At 42.2% G+C, this 17,559-nt stretch overlaps 2 protein-coding genes across 2 annotated transcripts; one reads left to right on the forward strand and one right to left on the reverse strand.

The window, feature by feature from the left end:
* Positions 1-964: 964 nt before the first annotated feature.
* Positions 965-2,711, reverse strand: LOC137914353 (protein FAM43A-like). Its single transcript, XM_068757957.1, is given in 2 exon segments — positions 965-1,519; positions 1,521-2,711. Coding segments are annotated over 2 exon segments (1,101 nt in total). The 5' UTR covers positions 2,514-2,711; the 3' UTR covers positions 965-1,411.
* A 1,038-nt stretch (positions 2,712-3,749) lies between these two features.
* On the forward strand, positions 3,750-8,603 carry LOC137914355 (large subunit GTPase 1 homolog). Its single transcript, XM_068757958.1, has 14 exons — positions 3,750-3,860; positions 4,059-4,185; positions 4,689-4,809; positions 4,913-4,999; positions 5,085-5,171; positions 5,278-5,338; positions 5,623-5,799; positions 5,985-6,338; positions 6,493-6,594; positions 6,710-6,862; positions 7,198-7,312; positions 7,517-7,596; positions 7,773-7,943; positions 8,023-8,603. The coding sequence occupies exons 1-14, from the start codon at positions 3,762-3,764 to the stop codon at positions 8,200-8,202; spliced, it is 1,914 nt and encodes a 637-aa protein (XP_068614059.1). The 5' UTR covers positions 3,750-3,761; the 3' UTR covers positions 8,203-8,603.
* Positions 8,604-17,559: the final 8,956 nt, after the last annotated feature.

Here is a 17,559-nt window from a genome sequence, read left to right on the forward strand (position 1 = left end):
TGTCCACTAATTGCGTCAAGCTTTGTACGTGCTGATGTGATCAGGCCGACTGAATTTCGCGGTTTCTGCACCTTGAACTCTCATCCAGAATTACCATTTCACAAGCCGGGTTTGGCCTGGAGCCAGTGAGCCCGCTCACCTCCGAAAAGCACATAAATTCATAATGAGCCGCCGGGATGCTTTTTATAGCATTCCCCAACTGCTGGCTGAAATATATCGTCTGGTTCTCTCTCTCTCTCTCTCTCTGAATCCATGGTGGGAGGGTGACATTTTCAGTGAATGCCTCAGCATGGCTGAGGGGACTATTATGTCAGCTGGTGAAACAGTCTGTGCAGATAGCAATCTCCGTCCACATAAGCATCCTCTGGGTAACGACGTGCCTGTTTCCCACCACCGTCACTCATCCCTGTTATTGTGCAGCAGCAGGCCTCGTGTAGCGTTACCGAGAATAACCTTGGCTCAGGAGGAGCATCCATCGTGTGCCGTGTGGCCTTCAGGGAGCGGCTCTGGCAGGCAGACGCTTGGTATTGTTGGTCAACATAGATCAATGTGTGTGTGTGTGTGTGTGTGTTCCAACTGGTAATGTCTTAAATGACCTTGGGTGCGTCTGCTGCCTCGTCATCAAAGAGTCACGTAACATTTAACTGCTTTCGCTTGTGGCGATGTTCTTTTGTGCGGCCAGCCTCTCTGAGGCCAATGAGAATGGATGAGCCTTCAGTGCTTTAACTCGATAAACGCTATAGCCTGGTTTCTCCAAGACATAGGACCAAAGAGAAGGGACACTGTAATAAAAACATTTCAGTGCTATCTCTAAGAAATTACACAAGTGAGGAACACAGTTTTTCACCATTTTCCGTTCCTCAGAAATGCAAATCTGACCTCATTTTGAGACTCGCGGTAAATCCCCGTTCAGAATGAGGTGGATACCGAGGCCACCAGTAATTTATAAATGAACTTCAAATGCTTTATATCACAATTTCTTTTTTTATTGATAATTCTATATTCACATAACAAATCACATTTGTATTCTTTAAAAAATAATATATGTACTCTTGTTTTCTTTACATCTTTGTTTTTCTTTTGCACAGCAAAGATATGACTTATGTTTCAAACAACATATCAACAAACATCATGTACATTGGGGTCAACAGAACACTTGGAATGAATCTAAATAAATGAACAGGCTGCAAAAGACCCGACAGGAAAATGGAGAATGCCTGTTAAGACCTGACCGAACCACTTTTAAGGAAAATGTAGAAACGGGATATTCTCTTTCATCTTTGTCATCTTTCAAGATTAAAAAAAAATAATTTTGTGGTAAACTAGACTGAGGCAAAAACAAAATCCTCTTAAATTTAAAGAGATGGAATTAGTGCTTTGAGTCGAAATGTTTTGATCCTGCTCAACTCCCTCAAATGGACATGCACTTGTCTTTCTGCGTTTTAACAGGTGCATTCATTGGTCCAGAAACGCAGATTTGCACCTTCACCTCCTGAAACCCGTTACCGAGTGGCGGCGGGTGGGGGCTCCTGGTTGCTTTCTATGGAGGACTCACTCCCGGTGCTCTCTCCGGACAGAAGCCTGGTGACTCGGAGATCAGCTTTCAGAGTCTGCACGTCGTTTCCTATGCTCATCTCTCCCAAATCATTAATAATCTGGGTTAACTCCCGTTTCCCGTTCGCTACGCAATCGCCGTTTGTGTCCAGAATGTCCTCGCACTCAAAGTGCGTCGCCTTCTCCTCCTCTTCCTCCCCGACCGAGTCCTCCGTGATGGAGCCCAGCTTGGGCGCGCTCCGGCTGCGCTCCACCGGGGGCTTGTAGTAACACTGTCCGTTCAGCAGCTTCCTGAGGGGGACCAGCGGGATCGTCTGCTCCCCGATCAGCTGCTGCTGCTGGTGCCTCGCGTCGTCCCTCCGTTTGAGTCTCTTGAACTCGGCCAAGGCCGTGGCAGAAGTTTGGTACAGCAGCAGCGCCATGGCTTTCGCCTTCTCCGGCTTGGACACCAGCACCGCGTGGCACCGCAGCATCACCGCCTTGTGCTTCATTTCGTGCCGGTAGATCCAGGCGAAGATCCTGGGCAGCCTCGGGTCGGCGACGCAGTAGGTGATCCGGTGCAGCAGGTACAGGTGGCCCGGTCTCCTCGCCTTCTCGTCCACGTGCACCATCCGGATGCCCTGGGAGCTCACGGTCAGCCGCATCTTCGTGCCGTTCTTGCCCATTTCGCTTTTGCCCCAGATCTTGCTCACGGCGACGTCCGTGCAGCCGTCTCCTTTGGACTGAATGGTGGTGGCGTTCCCCAGGTAGAGCACCGTGTACGTGGGGTCCTCGCTGGTGATCTTGACCTTTTTCCTTTTGGACTTGAACATGTTGCCCACCCTGTTGATTGCGCTCTCGGGGCAGGATTTGGCGAAAGACGTGAGCGCGGCGTAATTGAGACTCACCGCATAGCCCTTCTGCTTGGACTGCTTGTCTTCCTCGATGAGGTCAAACTTATTCTTCTTCCAAGGCAGCATTTTAAATTGCTATTTCAAATCAACAGCAACAGTCTACTGAGAGACGCAGAAAAAAAAAAAATAGATTTTGTGTTGCTGTTAAATTCCAGAGGCGTTTCCTATCCTGACAGATACTTTATCTACTCTATGAGAAGTGACCGCAGAGACACTGTAGCATTCATCCTCGAATGTCCTCCTGCCCATTTTGATACACACGCATCCTTCTCAGTGTGTGGTAGAATAGAATGCGATGAAGCCAGCGTCCCCGGTTTATATACTGGGAGAAACCATTTGAGATTTACTTTAGGGGGGGAGCTGAACCCAGACGTGTTGGTTTGTGTTATTCTTGTCACTAAGGCATTGGGGCATATTTACGGTAGTAATAATAATAACAACAACAATAATAATAATAATAATATTATAGTAATAATAATAATAATAATAATAATAATATAGTAATAATAATGATGATGAATGCATGAATGAAAAAACATACAATCTCACACACACATACACAAAATATAGTGGTGAATTGTCATTGTGTGAAATTAAACATTTCATAAATAAAAGAAATAAAACCCGCTAACGTCTGACTCTTATTCCATGCATATGCCATCCCCAGTGGTGGGCATTCTGATATACTGTGCTACTTGTTCATGCTGCCATCTTGTGGTTCCCAATCCGAAGTGCCCTTGTGTGATGTTAGAAAGAAAGTATTGCGAGTAACGCAAGACTAAATAAAAACGCGCTAATTTATATGTATTATGGGATAGTATTTATGAAGACCGCATCAATATGCACTCATTTGTAAAGGGAATTACAGGTTGCTAAAAGGAACGAATGTTGTTACTGTCGCGTTTTCACCAGATCATCTTTGACAGCTGGACCAAGATGTGGACTGTACCATAAGCACGTCTTTAGTGATGTTTACATATATATATATATATATATATATATATATTCCATCCCTATAAATATATCAAGGGTAAGATTTTGAGGCAGAATATTTATTATAGTTTTTGAATATAGACCAAGTGTTCAGATACACATAGTATTTGTAGTTCAGGAATGGATTTATAATTCTAAGAGCTGAGGTTCACCCATCCGGATATGACAATGGATTGGTTTGTCCCACTTCCGGTTCTTTCGACAACAATATTATAGTGCACATGGGTAGAAGTCGCTAATTTAAAATATCGCTTTTGTAATCCTACCGATATAGTATAGCACGTGTTTAGTGTGAATTGAGAAAAAAAAGATAACGTTAGTATGGGTAAGAAAAAGGCAGGCGGGGGGGGTGGACTGGGGAGGGCTCTGATAAAGGATAAACTCCACGCAGGCCGAGGAAACAAGAAGGGCGGCTCATGGGTACGACATGACAACAAGCTCGTATTGGTTCTGTTTCTAACTGGAAATCAACACGTAGAAAAGTCCGACGTATAGTTTAACTTGCACCAAGCTGCCAAAAAAAAAGTTTTATTTCCATCGTTGCTCTAATACACATGGGTGTTCCTGGTTTAAATGGTTATTTAGGTGAAGTCGTATTGTTTTATGTCTTGTTTGCAGCTTCACACCAGTGAGCTAAACGATGGTTATGATTGGGGACGGCTGAACCTGCAGTCAGTCACTGAACAGACTTCAATGGATGACTTTCTGGCCACTGCAGAGTTGGCAGGAACAGAGTTTGTTGCAGGTGAGGAACGCCTCCCTTATCTCTCTTATATGCTGTGGCATAAGATAATCAATAGTCTTTAATGAACAAGCATGTCACGATGTTCATACTCCAGCACCACTGTTATTTTATGTAAACATCACGTCATCATCTTAAATGTATTAAAGTATTCTGAATCTGAATGAATTCAGAGTCAATTGTTGGCTCTTTGATCAAATTTCCACTGTTTACTGCAAAACTATAACCTGGTCGTATGTTTTCTTACTGTGCTTTTACGCAGTTACTCTATGTCCGCTCTATTTCTTCATATGCATTGAATCCATTAATGGAAAGGACAAAATGTAACTCCATTTTTAAATGATTATACACAAACTTTCCTGTTTTCTGAAGGAATTTTAAATTTGTGCATCTTCCTCAAGAGTGCATAAAAAGATTGTGTCATAAATGTTACTTTGTCTGTCGTCCTTATTTGTTTTTCTCTGTCCTTTGATGCCACTGTTGTTTATGACTGTATCTTGCTTCAGAGAAACTCAACATCAGGTTTGTGCCAGCGGCAGCTAGAGCAGGCCTAATAACATCTGAGGAAAGAGCCCAACTGGCAAAATTACATGAAGACAACAAGCATTTCCTCAGAATTCCTCGACGGTGAGTAAAAAAAAAAATAGGTTTAATTTAGTTAAATATAATTTAATGAAATTGCTGTGCAATACTTCTAATGCATTTTTCTGTGACATCTCCCAATATCAAGCCCCCACTGGGATGAAAGCACCAGTTCTGATGCACTTCAGCAAGCGGAGAAAGACAGCTTCTTGGAGTGGAGACGAGAGCTTGCACAGTGTGTACTATTCTGTAAACGTTGTCACTTTTTTGTTCTTTTTTGTGTGTTCATCATTCCAATAGTGCAAGTGTTTTCTCTAAAGGCTAGAAGAGGAGCAAAAGTTGATTTTGACCCCCTTTGAGAGGAACCTGGAGTTCTGGAGACAACTGTGGCGAGTGACTGAGAGAAGGTAAAAACCCCTTAACGTCTGTGTTCAGCTTTCTGCTCATGTCTGTCTGGAATGAGGAATGTGTTCACCTTGTATAAGTCTTAATAAATAAATGTTTTTTTTGTAGTGACATCCTTATTCAGATTGTTGATGCCAGGAATCCTTTGCTGTTCAGATGTCCCGACCTGGTAAGTGCTTCAGGCAGCATTGATTTGGTTGGGAAGGCATGTCCACAGGGGGGCGTAACGAATATGTGACTAATTATAGGATGTTTTTTAATTATATTTATTCATGCATTAGCATACATGTGCATATTTCAAATGTTTTCTTTCACTTTTCTACTTACCGGTATCTTAAATTTTGTAATAGAGGTTATACCAATATTTTGGACCGAGTTAATTTTGAGGAAATAAAATGCATTTAAGTAGATCGTAAAATACAACCAACAGAGATATTCTGTTTGTCCTCTCAGGAGTTGTATGTAAAGGAGTTGTCAGAGCACAAGGTCAACATGCTGTTGGTAAATAAGGCAGAACTGCTGACCAGGAAGCAGAGACAGGCCTGGGCCAGATACTTCCAAAAAGACGGGCTGAGGGCGGTTTTCTGGTCTGCTCTGGCTGAGAACAACAGACTGGATGCAGAGGAGAAGGTGAGGAGGTGTAAATGTGTTACATATATCCTCGGAGAACATATCCTCTCATCATTGGGAGGACACTATCAGATTTGATTTCCGATTGTTTTGGAGTAGTCCTTGTGAACAGTCTCGCTCTTTATAATCTGCAGATTTGCTTCTGGTATTAAATTCAGTATAAAAAAAAGCTAAATGTATCACAGGGCATGGAATTGGAGGATCCAGATTTTAAAGACAGTGACTCGGAAAATGAACAACAGTCAGACGATGAAGATTTGACCAAAACGGGAGAAGATGGAGGGGAAGGTGTGAAGACAGAGGGTGAAGAGTCTGGCACAGAGGATGAGCAGCAGGAATCCATAGAAATAGAAGACGAAGATGACTGGTACACCTGCTCAGAAGATGATGGTGAAGAAGAGGAAAGGATGGGTGTTCCCTCCAATGAGTCGTCCTTCCACAACTCCAGCAGTCTGCTACATAAGGATGAGCTGCTGGACGTGTTCAAGGCTGCTCACAACGGGCCCAGATGTAAAGAAGGAGAGCTGACCGTGGGACTGGTGCGTAGTTTCTGTACTGTGCAAAGATCACCGAAATCCATAGTATGCGTTACCAGCGAGGGTCTTTCTGTTCGTACATATCAAATATTCAAGTTTCTTTTTTCTGGAAGATAAAGAAAGTAATTCCTGCTTTCGTTGTGTGCGACTTCACCAGGTCGGTTATCCTAATGTGGGAAAGAGTTCGACAATCAACACTATTCTGAGAAATAAGAAGGTGTCTGTTTCAGCCACTCCGGGGCACACGAAGCACTTTCAGGTACTGCAGTACTCTTTAACCTACCGGTACTCAATATGGCTTCCGACCATTCATGGCATCAGCAGAGAAACCTGGGCTGACTGATTCTGTTGCTCTGTCCCCATGTGTCTCACAGACTCTATACGTGGAGCCAGGCCTGTGCCTCTGTGACTGCCCAGGTCTGGTCATGCCTTCTTTTGTTTCAACCAAAGCTGAGATGATCTGCTGTGGAATCCTTCCCATTGACCAGATGAGAGATCATGTACCTGCAGTCTCACTGATATCCTTTGTGCGCTTTCTTCACAGCACCGATCAAATCCAGCAGCGGCTTTATTTTTTGGGGAAAGGCGTGCTGTTAGCCAGTTGAGATGTTATTGAATAGATGTGATACTGCCCAGACATGCAGTCATGTTTCTGAGAAAATGAAAGTGAATTCTCACAATGGGATGTCGGACTTCAAAACAGGATTATCACCTTTTGGCAAGAACTGGAGAAGCAGTAATATAATAATAATGAGCAAGAATATTTTTTCTTGCTCAGTATAGCTGCTTTACATCTAGGTCTTCTCCTGATAGTTACCTTGATGCTGATACTAGTTCTTAACACGTTTGCCACATAAGCCAGACGATCCCTCGGCACGTGTTGGAAGGCACCTACGGGATCAACATCATCCGGCCACGAGAAGATGAGGACCCTGACAGGCATCCCACCGCTGAGGAGCTGCTGATGGCTTATGGATGTGAGAATTCCAGACAGTTAGTGTTTCTCCAGAGATCGTCAGAGATGGGCTTTGAGAGCGACCCAACTGCCCCATCTTTGATGTCTGTTAGTTAAATACTCAATAGACTGGGTTTTATGTAGTGTTTGACCATTTCATAATGAAGCATTATAACGTATATATTAGCTGCATAGAGTTTATTATTTTTGCTTATGTCCGTTGCAGACATGAGAGGCTTTATGACATCCCACGGTCAGCCTGATCAGTCCAGATCAGCTCGGTACATCTTGAAGGATTTTGTCAACGTGAGTGTAAATGGTTGCCGTTTTAATCGTGTCTTTTAAACTCAATCGTTTATTGTTAAATTGTGAGAAATGTAGACTTTTCTTGACTTTGGCCAACTGCTGCTGCACCATTCATGCATCAGCTGTTCACCCCAAGAACATCCTGTCCTGAATACGCTAATATGGACTTCCTCCAGGGCAAGCTTCTCTACTGCCATCCTCCTCCGCATATTAACCCTAAAGACTTCCAGCCGCAGCACAGTAAGTTCCAGGATAGAGAATCCAAGTGCTGCGACGTCCTTGCACCGACAAACAAGCAGAAAATCAAGAGGATTGAAAATGTGGTCGACAAGAACTTCTTCCATCAGGTTATGATGAATCTTTTCTCTTCCTATTTGTAGGAACATTTTTAACTTGAGTGAATGCTAACAAGATCTCTCTCTTCAGGAGAATGTGCGGGCGCTCACCAAGGGGGTTCAGTCCGTCATGGGCTACAAACCAGGCAGTGGGCCCGTCTGTACAGGAAGCGCTGGAACGGAGGCGGTGGCGGGAAAACCCTGGAAAAAACATGGTAACAAGAACAAGAAGGAGAAATTACGCCGTCTTAATAAGCATCTGGATGCCTGAGGATGATCTGAAATCGAAGCACTTTTAACGACAGATCGTTTCAGCTGGATTGGAGAACCCCCCCACTGTACAGTTCACATAACTGCAACAGAACCTGTAGATGGATTCAGGTCCTTTAATCCCGTGAGTCTGGGAGGGTCAGGTTTGTCTAGATTTTAAAGAGCAGAGGAACATAATGTCTCGTGTTTTTCTAGCTGGAACATCACTGCAGTGAATTGTGTTCCATCAGCTGTTTCACCAGCTGGGACAGCAGATCTCTGCAGTGTTTGGAAATAGACTCACCCTGAGGATGTGTTTTACATTCAGTTTCAATTTCAAAATGAGCAAAAGACATAAATAAATCTTCATGAACCAAATCATGTCCTATATCTTCTCCTATACAGTTGTGATTAATGTAACAAAGATGCATTCTAAAATAAATTGATTGTTTTCAAGTCAATATTCCAGTTCTTTACTTCATCATTAAATTGTCATTAGTATTGCACTGTGCAATGGATGAATTGCATTTACTTTTAAATGTATGTCTTTTGTACAAGGTTGTGTGTTCATATAGGCATTCATTTCTCTTTTCTTGGACCACTTAATTTTAAAAGCATGCAGTGTCACGTGATGAAGCAACAATTACATGCTCTCCCTTAAGGCGTCGTGCCATCGACTGTTGTGTTTACACGTCGACTGCGCAGATTCATTTTTCCTAATAACATCAATTGTTAAAACATATTTGAAACTAACATGGGAAAACTGACAGGCCCAAATTATGAGCAACACAGGTCATGAAGAGTTGAACGCTGATTTTGCTGGATGAATGTTTATTTGACCAATGAAGTTATTATTAAATTAATAACTCGAACTAAGACCCTGTTTTGTCTTGAGTTTTATCAAGAGCTCAGTAATACAACACTGATGCTGTGCCCCCGACGGCCCCGGAGCACGCCCACTGAGAGACTTGTGTTGTCTGAGGGATAAAAGAAAATATTTAAAAGAAGGAAGTCAAAGAAAAGGCACTGCATGTACGCAAAGGGGCACAAGGTCACATAATATTGTGAGGCATTTAAGGTGATCCCTGGATAACGTTCAATTGTTTTATGATACAACTGAGATGTTATAATGAAGATACCCCTACAATAATAAAAACAAAAGCTTACGGTACAATTTAAAGGGACATTGGAGGACAACTAATTTTCTAGTGCCTAGAGACCAGCATGTATTAGGGCACCTTATATCATACTTGATGTTATCTTCAAAAAACACAGCAAAGATGGCACCACAAAGAGTCAATCAGTGTTCACACCTGAGGAATTAGAAGGACAATTCTAAACTGAAAGCATAGCTTGGGCTATATAATATATATATATATATATATACGGATTACGTCTAAGTTACATTTCTTGAATGAATCACAACCTCTATCTTCAGGATTAAAAGAATGCCATTGCCTTTGTGTTTGTATTTGAGCCAAACCTACCAGAAATATATCTTCCTTGAAGGATTTGAGAGATTACATTTGCTCAGAGGAACTCATAACAAGTAACACTCCCTCTCACATGACTGTGGGTGGTAGTACTGTGTGTGTGTGTGTGTGTGTGTGTGTGTGCGTGTGGGTAAAAGCACAAAGTCGGGTTGGATTAAAAGTAGAATCTGCATTCCCTGTCCATAAAATTGCGTATTAGCTACACAGCAAAACGAGTGAAGTTTCTGAGAGTGTTCTACATTTGTATTTTCAGAGGGAGTGAAATTACAGGCTTGTTGTTCCCAGGCTCTGAGGCTGACAACCACAAGAGAAACCACCCCCTTACTTTGCTCATAGAAGAGAGTAAGCGTTGGAGGATGTAATCCAATCACAAACTAGAAAACGACAATCAGAGATTGCAGACCCTCGCCTCCAATAGACTATTCGATCTTGTGAGACAGTAAACAGGGCTTCCGGATCAGAGGGGCCAAACCTGCTCGAGCTTGCTGCTCCGGAATGTACTACAAGCCATCTTCTGGACTCTTTTTCCCATCATGCCATTCGTGCCCCTCCCTCTTAAAGTGGCAGTTTACAGCACAGGCACAATTCCAGATGTAAAAATAATTCTAGAATCTGGATCCAGATCCGGATCAACGCCATTCTCGGGGAGGACCGAGCCACGGACAGAACCTTGCTTGTGTAAAATTTTCAAGTCAATTGGGTTACTAGTTTTTGACAGACAAACAGACAAACAGACAAACAGACAGACAAAAACACCCAATTGCAATACCCTCGCTTCCGCTTCGGCGAGGGTAACAAAGGCAAATGGTACATGTTTGATGATGATTACCAAACAGGAAAAACCAAATCGCCTGCATTCCCTTTGCACTGTTAACGTGAAGAAGGCTTTCGAAGTGCACTGATGTTGCATGTGGTAAAGCGCACAATTTTAAACTGGCTGTGTGAAAACTCCCCTTCTTGAACTTAATCCAGTCTCACTTGGTTGAGTCCAGAAAGGGACAGGATCTTACAAATGTTCAGTGTTCTAAAACCAGCTCAGATTAGTCTGAAATAACTTTAATTCTGTAAATTCCCAAAACGAATAGCTAATCTTTGCTTCTCGATACACTACAAATCTTTAGTCTATTCAAGGTAACAATGCATTTACTTGTGACACAAGACACTTTAATATACTTGAGCAGCAAGGAAATAACAAAATGCAAACAAAGTAAAAAAAAATAAAAAAATAAACCCAGTATGTGACAATTCAGGTTTTCATCAGCAGTGGTTGTTGTTATGCAGTTAAAAACAACAATTCCCATAATCCCATGCTATTTCATTTGTCAAGAAACTACATCTTTAGTTATATTTTTTTCTATTTGTTATTTATTAGATTTCACCTGCATCTGTTGGCTTGTTTGTTTCGTAATCTGTTAGCAGGGTGACACAAAACACATTTTTGGCTTGAGCACATTGCAGGGAAGATTACATAACATTTTGTCGTGCATCCAGAAGAAGTAAAATTTATTTTCACCCTCATTACTGTTGCAAGACGGTGCTTTTTACAGCATTCCTTCTGTCTTGGGATGACATGCAATAATGAAGAAACTGTGGATCTGAAAAAGGTCCGCACTGCATTCTATTTTGAAACCATCTTGGAAAAAATGTGCCATCATTTGGTCACGCTAGGTTAAAAAATGTGGATAAGGGTTTAAACGACGAGGAACTAGTTGGCTTTGACAGAAGTATGTGGTCTCTGATTGCTCTTCTAGAAAAAATTGATTTGGTTGAGAAAGCCCCGGCAACAGAAGTTGAAAAGGTTGTGTTTGAAAATGTCACATCATTTTTTTAAGCTTAATTGTTAAATATTTAGAACTATCTGAAGAAAAGGTTGACAGTACTACTAAACAACTTTGGATATATTTCTTTTACATAGAGATCCGTAACCTCAGCATTATCATCGATCATGATAACACGACACCGTTTGATGAGTGCTGCTTGCATTGTCTATTCACTCTATTGTGCTGTGCGTCTTTCACATTTCTGCTGAGTTTGGTTCTTTACTGGAGGCGAGGCGGGTACAGCGAGGGGTGGAAATGTTGGACAATTTGCCCTGCGGCCCAATTGTTCTGCTGTAAAGGATCTTTGATTAAAGACCAGCTCTGGGTTGGGCCAGTCTGCTTCGGAAGTAGCGGAAAATGGTTGCCTTGTCTATAGGGGGCCAATGTTGCTCTCTGCTATTTTGGGAAATGTTTGTCTTTTGTGTGTGTGTGTGTGTGTTTGCATGTATGAAAAAAGTGGAATTAAATTTTTTTAGAATACCGACTGTTGACAAAACAATATGACAGATCACAATCATTTGCAATTCTCCATTATATTATTTTGACCTATTTGAATTTTTTAGTGGGATTCTGCATAAGAAAATTTCCCTTGTGGCCAACCCCCCCCCCCCCAACCTTTCAACATCTGCACCTGCACCATGTCTGAACTGTTAGAGAACGTTCTGTCTGGCACAGAGGAGGGTGAGTGTCTCTTATGCAAGCTAAGCAAACGATTGAGGAATGCCGCTCTCACTCATCTGATGCAATGCAGGACAAGAAAAAAGTGCACGACGACCTGACATCTGTGTTGTTGTACTTTGCTGTTTTATAGTTCAGCCTAAGAGTGTGTGACACACTGCATCATTCTCATCACCTCAACTGGCCAATGTTATTAATGTTACAGAGTCGACTGCAGGTTTATTGGTTTAGAATTACGTACTCCTGCAAACAAGAGTCGGAGGAGCTGATATGATCGCACATCTTGAAATGCTGACAAAGCATTTTGATGAACTTTTGTACAGCGGTGCATCGAGGGTTAAATAGGAGCTGATTCACTTTTAAGGCACATCTGCCCACAGTCACAGATGTTGGATCAATTTTCTCCAGTGTCAACATTGTGACATCGAGCCTTTTTAAAAATGTATAATAAAATTACCATGTGAGACTTTTGATGTTCCATCATCAAAATTCAGTCCAGACTGGAGTTGACAGAAAAGCACACACCCTAATAAAAGATTATTGCTCCCCCGCTGCCTTGGAAGATTATTGGGTCATATCCTGTATTTTGCTCGTCGACCCAGGTTATCAGGGTTGGACTGGGAAAAGGCCCGTTGGAGCTGATAAGCACCAGACTGGACGTCCATGGCTTCTCAGTCATACTCCTGACCTCTGTCCAGTTGAATACTGCATGCTTTAGAAGATGCTGGAACAACTGAGGGAACTTCCTAGAGCCTGATACAAGGAACAATACAGAGATAAGATAAAAAGATATGAAGCACATTTTACTCCTCCCTGTTACATTTCCTCACGCAACATGTCCGTCTGAAACAAACGACTGATTATGTGGAACAAAAGAGACGCTTATTAGTGCGGTTTCTGAAATTAGGTAAACACGAAATCATGAAAACACGACACCATAAATTTGACTGAGATGTGATTTTTCATTCAACTCTCGCCCGTTGACAGCTGGGATAGACTCCGGCACGACCTGCGACCCAACGGATAAAGCAGTCAAGAAGATGAATGAATGAATGGATGAATGGATGAATGCAAAATATGTCTTCACCTTCGCGACTCGGGGACTTTTAAAATTAAGTTTAATTATGTTGTAACCCATTTTAGGAATGGACAGCAAGATGCATTTCTGTTTTTCATCTGTGATTTCTAACCAATCCACTAACAAAAGTTTTAAAAAAAACACGTCTTTGTACTCCATTAATGCTCTATGATGTCATGGTGAATGCTGAGCTAGCGTTACTCCATCTCTGGGCCTTCTCAGACGAGGTCAAAGGAAAACAAACCGCATATCCCATGTAAAAAAGGTGGAATTCTGTTTGCACAGGTGATGAAGAGCACGGATTAACACATCTGAAGCAGCAGCGGGGAACGGCCTTTCTGTTTTTCTTGGCCCGTGCGTCAGTGACCGCTCCACCGCAGCGGACATGGAAGATGCTGAATGATTTGAGACGGCAGTTTTGTTTTTATACAATTTTGTCGAAGTTATCCCAGCTATCCCTACGTATTGTACAGAAGGCTTACGGGCTCTAATTGCACAGTGAAGTCCATTCCCAACCTCCACAATGCTAAAGTACCGTTATATTGTCCCTTTACAAGCCATTCTCTTTCCATTTATGTGAACACTGTAATCAGAAATAAGGAGCGTATTATTAGCCGTGCATCGTAATTATTCTATTAGAATCAATCACTTCATTATTGCCTCTGCATGAGACATTTTATGGTCAAAGCTTGAGAAGCGCACTGCTTTTGTTATTTCATTGAATCTGAAAGTGATCAGTATACAACAAAGATAGTTTTATGTATAACAGTGAATTAACAACAAAAGGTGATGACAAATATGATAATAAAGACAAAAAAAATAAATAAATACACAAACGTATTGTAAAGCAAAAAAAAAAAAAAGTGTATTCTGAGAGCCTTCTTATTTATTGAGTAGGATATGGGGGGGGGTGTGATATTTCACATTCAAAGAGATCAATAAAAGCAGTTTTTTTATTTTGGCATTTTGATTTATGAATGTAATACTTGGTTAAAATAATAATAATAAAGGACATTTTCCCATTTCAGCGCACACTCAGGGTGAAGAAGCTGAGGAGGGCGCGCTGCTCACCTTGCTGAGTCCGCCCCCCGTGACGTCACTGCATACCACTTCCGCCCGTCAGACAGCCGGTTCAGGCCGGTTCACTTCGGTCCGTCCCGCACATCTGTCAGCAGAGCAGGCGTCCGCTGTGGTCTATTGAACTCAGTCCATTTTCTTTTTCCAACGACGTTTTCCTTCAGATAACAGCCGCTCCCGTTTTAACATGGCTCGAAGCTGATCCTCGCAGCGTCCCGGCGGCTCTGGGTGAGTGTTCCTCCGTAATAACGCGCTCGGTTTGCCCCACGTCGCTGTCATCATCACCACCCATGTGTTTACTGCCGGAGCAATCCCGAAAGCTAGCCGTAGCTAGCTGGTGCCTGTACGGGATAACCGCTCCGCGTTTATGTTGAAAGACTCGATCGTGTCTGGAACCGGTGGATGATGTTATAGAGAGCTAGCTACGAGTTAGCCGGCTAGCATTAGCAGACGAGCAAACATCGGCGTCTTCCCGGTTTCACTTCAGGCTTGTTGTCACGAATCATGGTCAGAAATTGACCTGATTCAGCCAAAAACATCCATAACGAACTCGTTACATTGAGATTTGCGTTTATTTATTTTACAGCTGTAACGATGATGTTATTTCGGTCCTTAATTGGCGTGAGAGATATGTGTGTTTTGCATTTTGTGGCGGTCACTCCTAATTATTGGAGCTCATGCTTTGCGTTTTTGTTTTGCAGTCAGTCGCAATAGGACCTAAACGAACCTGTTAGAGATGACCAGCTAACACTCCCTCTGCGGGCTGGCCGTCATTCCTCCTAAACCACCTGTCACCGGAGTCATTTCTCTATTAATATAGCTCCTTCTCTGAATCCTGTTCCATTGTTTCACGGTGGAGTTGGTTAACACTCTTACGTTTAATCAATTGTCAGGATTTATCTAATCAATCGATGTCCTGTACAACATATTATCCGTACTATCGACTCAGAAGGTTGACGTTGCAAATTCATGCAGGTCTCTCCTACCTGACAGGTGGAGATGCAGAAACGGTGATGCCTCCCATCTTGTTGAGTTCCATCACAATACAGTTGTAAATCACAAATTTTAAAAGAATGCACATTTTCAATGTTGACATAATTTTGTTGTAAACTATCTGCTATTCCGTTTTTGTACTTTGATGTTTTAGTGGCACTATTCACTTCATTTGTGTGATTGTCATCAGCTGACTCGGACCGGCAGAACCTTTCTATTTCGAATTGTCAAACACCCTGACATGAATATGAGCATTTCGAGTCATTTTCGACCCAGCCTCTCAACTGGGCCTCTCAACTGGGATAGGCTCCAGCAATACCAGTGGCCCGCGAGACAGATAAAGTGGCTGTAGACGGGGTGATTGAGGTTGTGTCGTCTACAAGAAAATGGATGGATCGTCTTGTGTTTCAATATCCTACAGCACCACCATCATGGCTAAAAAAGGTGGAAGGAAGAATTATTTTTCTATTTATAAAAAAAAAAGAGATCGATTTGAGTCAAATCTGTACATGTTCCTCACGCATGTAATCGAATACACAATTCAGGTTTTTGATTAGGCTGTAGTCAGTCTGACTGACGCTCCCATTTTTCAGGGTAAATAAGGTGTGGAGGGCGCACTGCTCACCTTGCAGTCAGAGCATGCTCAATCTGTCACTACTTGATACTTTAAGCCGGTCATTGAAGGGCATGGGGTGCAGGGGTATGCGGTTCCGTGAGGGTGGTTGTTCAAGTCATTTATCCATGCCATCCTATCCACTTTCTTCAGTGATTCCAAGACTTCACTCTTCATTGTACACTTTTGAGAATGCTGTGTTGGTAGGAAGCCATCGAGATGGGGCGTTGTGTCTCAGCGGTAACGTGGACAACATTGGCTGAATACAATACAATACAATACTTTATTAATCTGTCCCTTGGAGGGCAATTTGGTTTACAGCAGTTTGAACTGCTGCTGGTCGCAGCGTGCGCATGCGCCCGGGCAATGCGGGTGAAGTGTCTTGCCTAAGGACACAACGACAGTGTACACATGCGCCTGAGCCGGGGATCGAACCGCCAACCTCTCGGTCGTAGGACCCTCTCAACCACTGCGCCACTGTCGCCCCTACTTTAACCATGTTTCCATGGAGATTTTTTTCTTTGTGGCGTTGCTTCACCAATTATTATGCATGAATCGGAAATTTGGTCAAAGGGTTTCTTTTTCAGCACGTTGAGAAGAAGGAATTGTTATTGGAGGAAGAGTTTTTAGTTCAGACGGCAGCGGAAAGGCAAGTGTAAAACCTTGGCAATAAAGGTTGTTTTTCTCAAAGTCAAATTGAGGCAAATCTTAAAGTCAAATTGATCTCGGCAGCAAGTTCAACCGGTTACTTTGGTTTCAGATGTGGTGTGTCAGGATCTTTAACACTCAATCTACCAGAGTTCTGCAACTACTAGGATGGCCATATAGCAGTCATTTTGACTGCTCGGACATTATTTGTACATAATCTGGATTATTGTTATCACGATACAAGAAAAAATAGGGTGAATAGGTAAAAAACATCAGGCCACTAAATGAAAACTATAATGATTGAGTGTTTTATTTATTTCATTGACACATAACGTCTCTGCAATGACGCGTGCCAACTCAAACTACAACAGTTATCTCTGTGAAAAACAAACCGAATGTATCCTGCTTTTAAAACAGGTTGGTGTCATCATTATACCGTAACAATGATAATTATTAACTTTTTTAAAAAAACCAAGTTATGACGTTGCAAATTTTGAAAGCAGTCAAAATGACTGCCTTGGTAGTTCTAGTGTTAAAGTATTTCATTTTGATTGGTTGGTTCTCCTTCAGATAATTGTTTTCTTCTTCTTTGGCTTCGTTAAAGCTGAAATGTATATTTTCTACACTTCTATTTTTATTTTTCTGTTTGGACTGTTTGTCTGTTTCCATGGAGATTTCTTTCTTTGCGGCGTTGCTTCACCAATTATTATGCATGAATCGGAAATTTGATCAAAGGGTTTCTCTTTCAGCACGTTGAGAAGAAGGAATTGTTATTCGAGGAAGAGTTTTTGGTTGTTCAGACGGCAGCGGAAAGGCAGGTAGACGTAGACCAGTGGCTGTGGGAGTCGCTTGAATGGGTCATGATGGAGAGCCAAACTTGGATATAATACCCAACATGTAGGACAGGAAGCGATAAAGAAAGCACATTGAGTTCACCGCAAGATGCCGGCGAAACTCTTTTTTTTCCTTCAAATGCTTC

Source organism: Brachionichthys hirsutus, unplaced genomic scaffold (genome assembly GCF_040956055.1).
Source record: "Brachionichthys hirsutus isolate HB-005 unplaced genomic scaffold, CSIRO-AGI_Bhir_v1 contig_467, whole genome shotgun sequence".
In the NCBI taxonomy this organism is placed as follows: domain Eukaryota; kingdom Metazoa; phylum Chordata; class Actinopteri; order Lophiiformes; family Brachionichthyidae; genus Brachionichthys; species Brachionichthys hirsutus.

What these genes read in the sequence shown, in the direction of transcription:
- LOC137914355 (XM_068757958.1), top strand. Translation starts at nt 3,762, where the DNA reads ATGGGTAAGAAAAAGGCAGGCGGGGGGGGTGGACTGGGGAGGGCTCTG. An exon ending in TTCCTCAGAATTCCTCGACG is followed by an intron (nt 4,810 to 4,912) that starts GTGAGTAAAAAA and finishes CCCAATATCAAG; the next exon opens with CCCCCACTGGGATGAAAGCA. An exon ending in TGGAGACGAGAGCTTGCACA is followed by an intron (nt 5,000 to 5,084) that starts GTGTGTACTATT and finishes TTTTCTCTAAAG; the next exon opens with GCTAGAAGAGGAGCAAAAGT.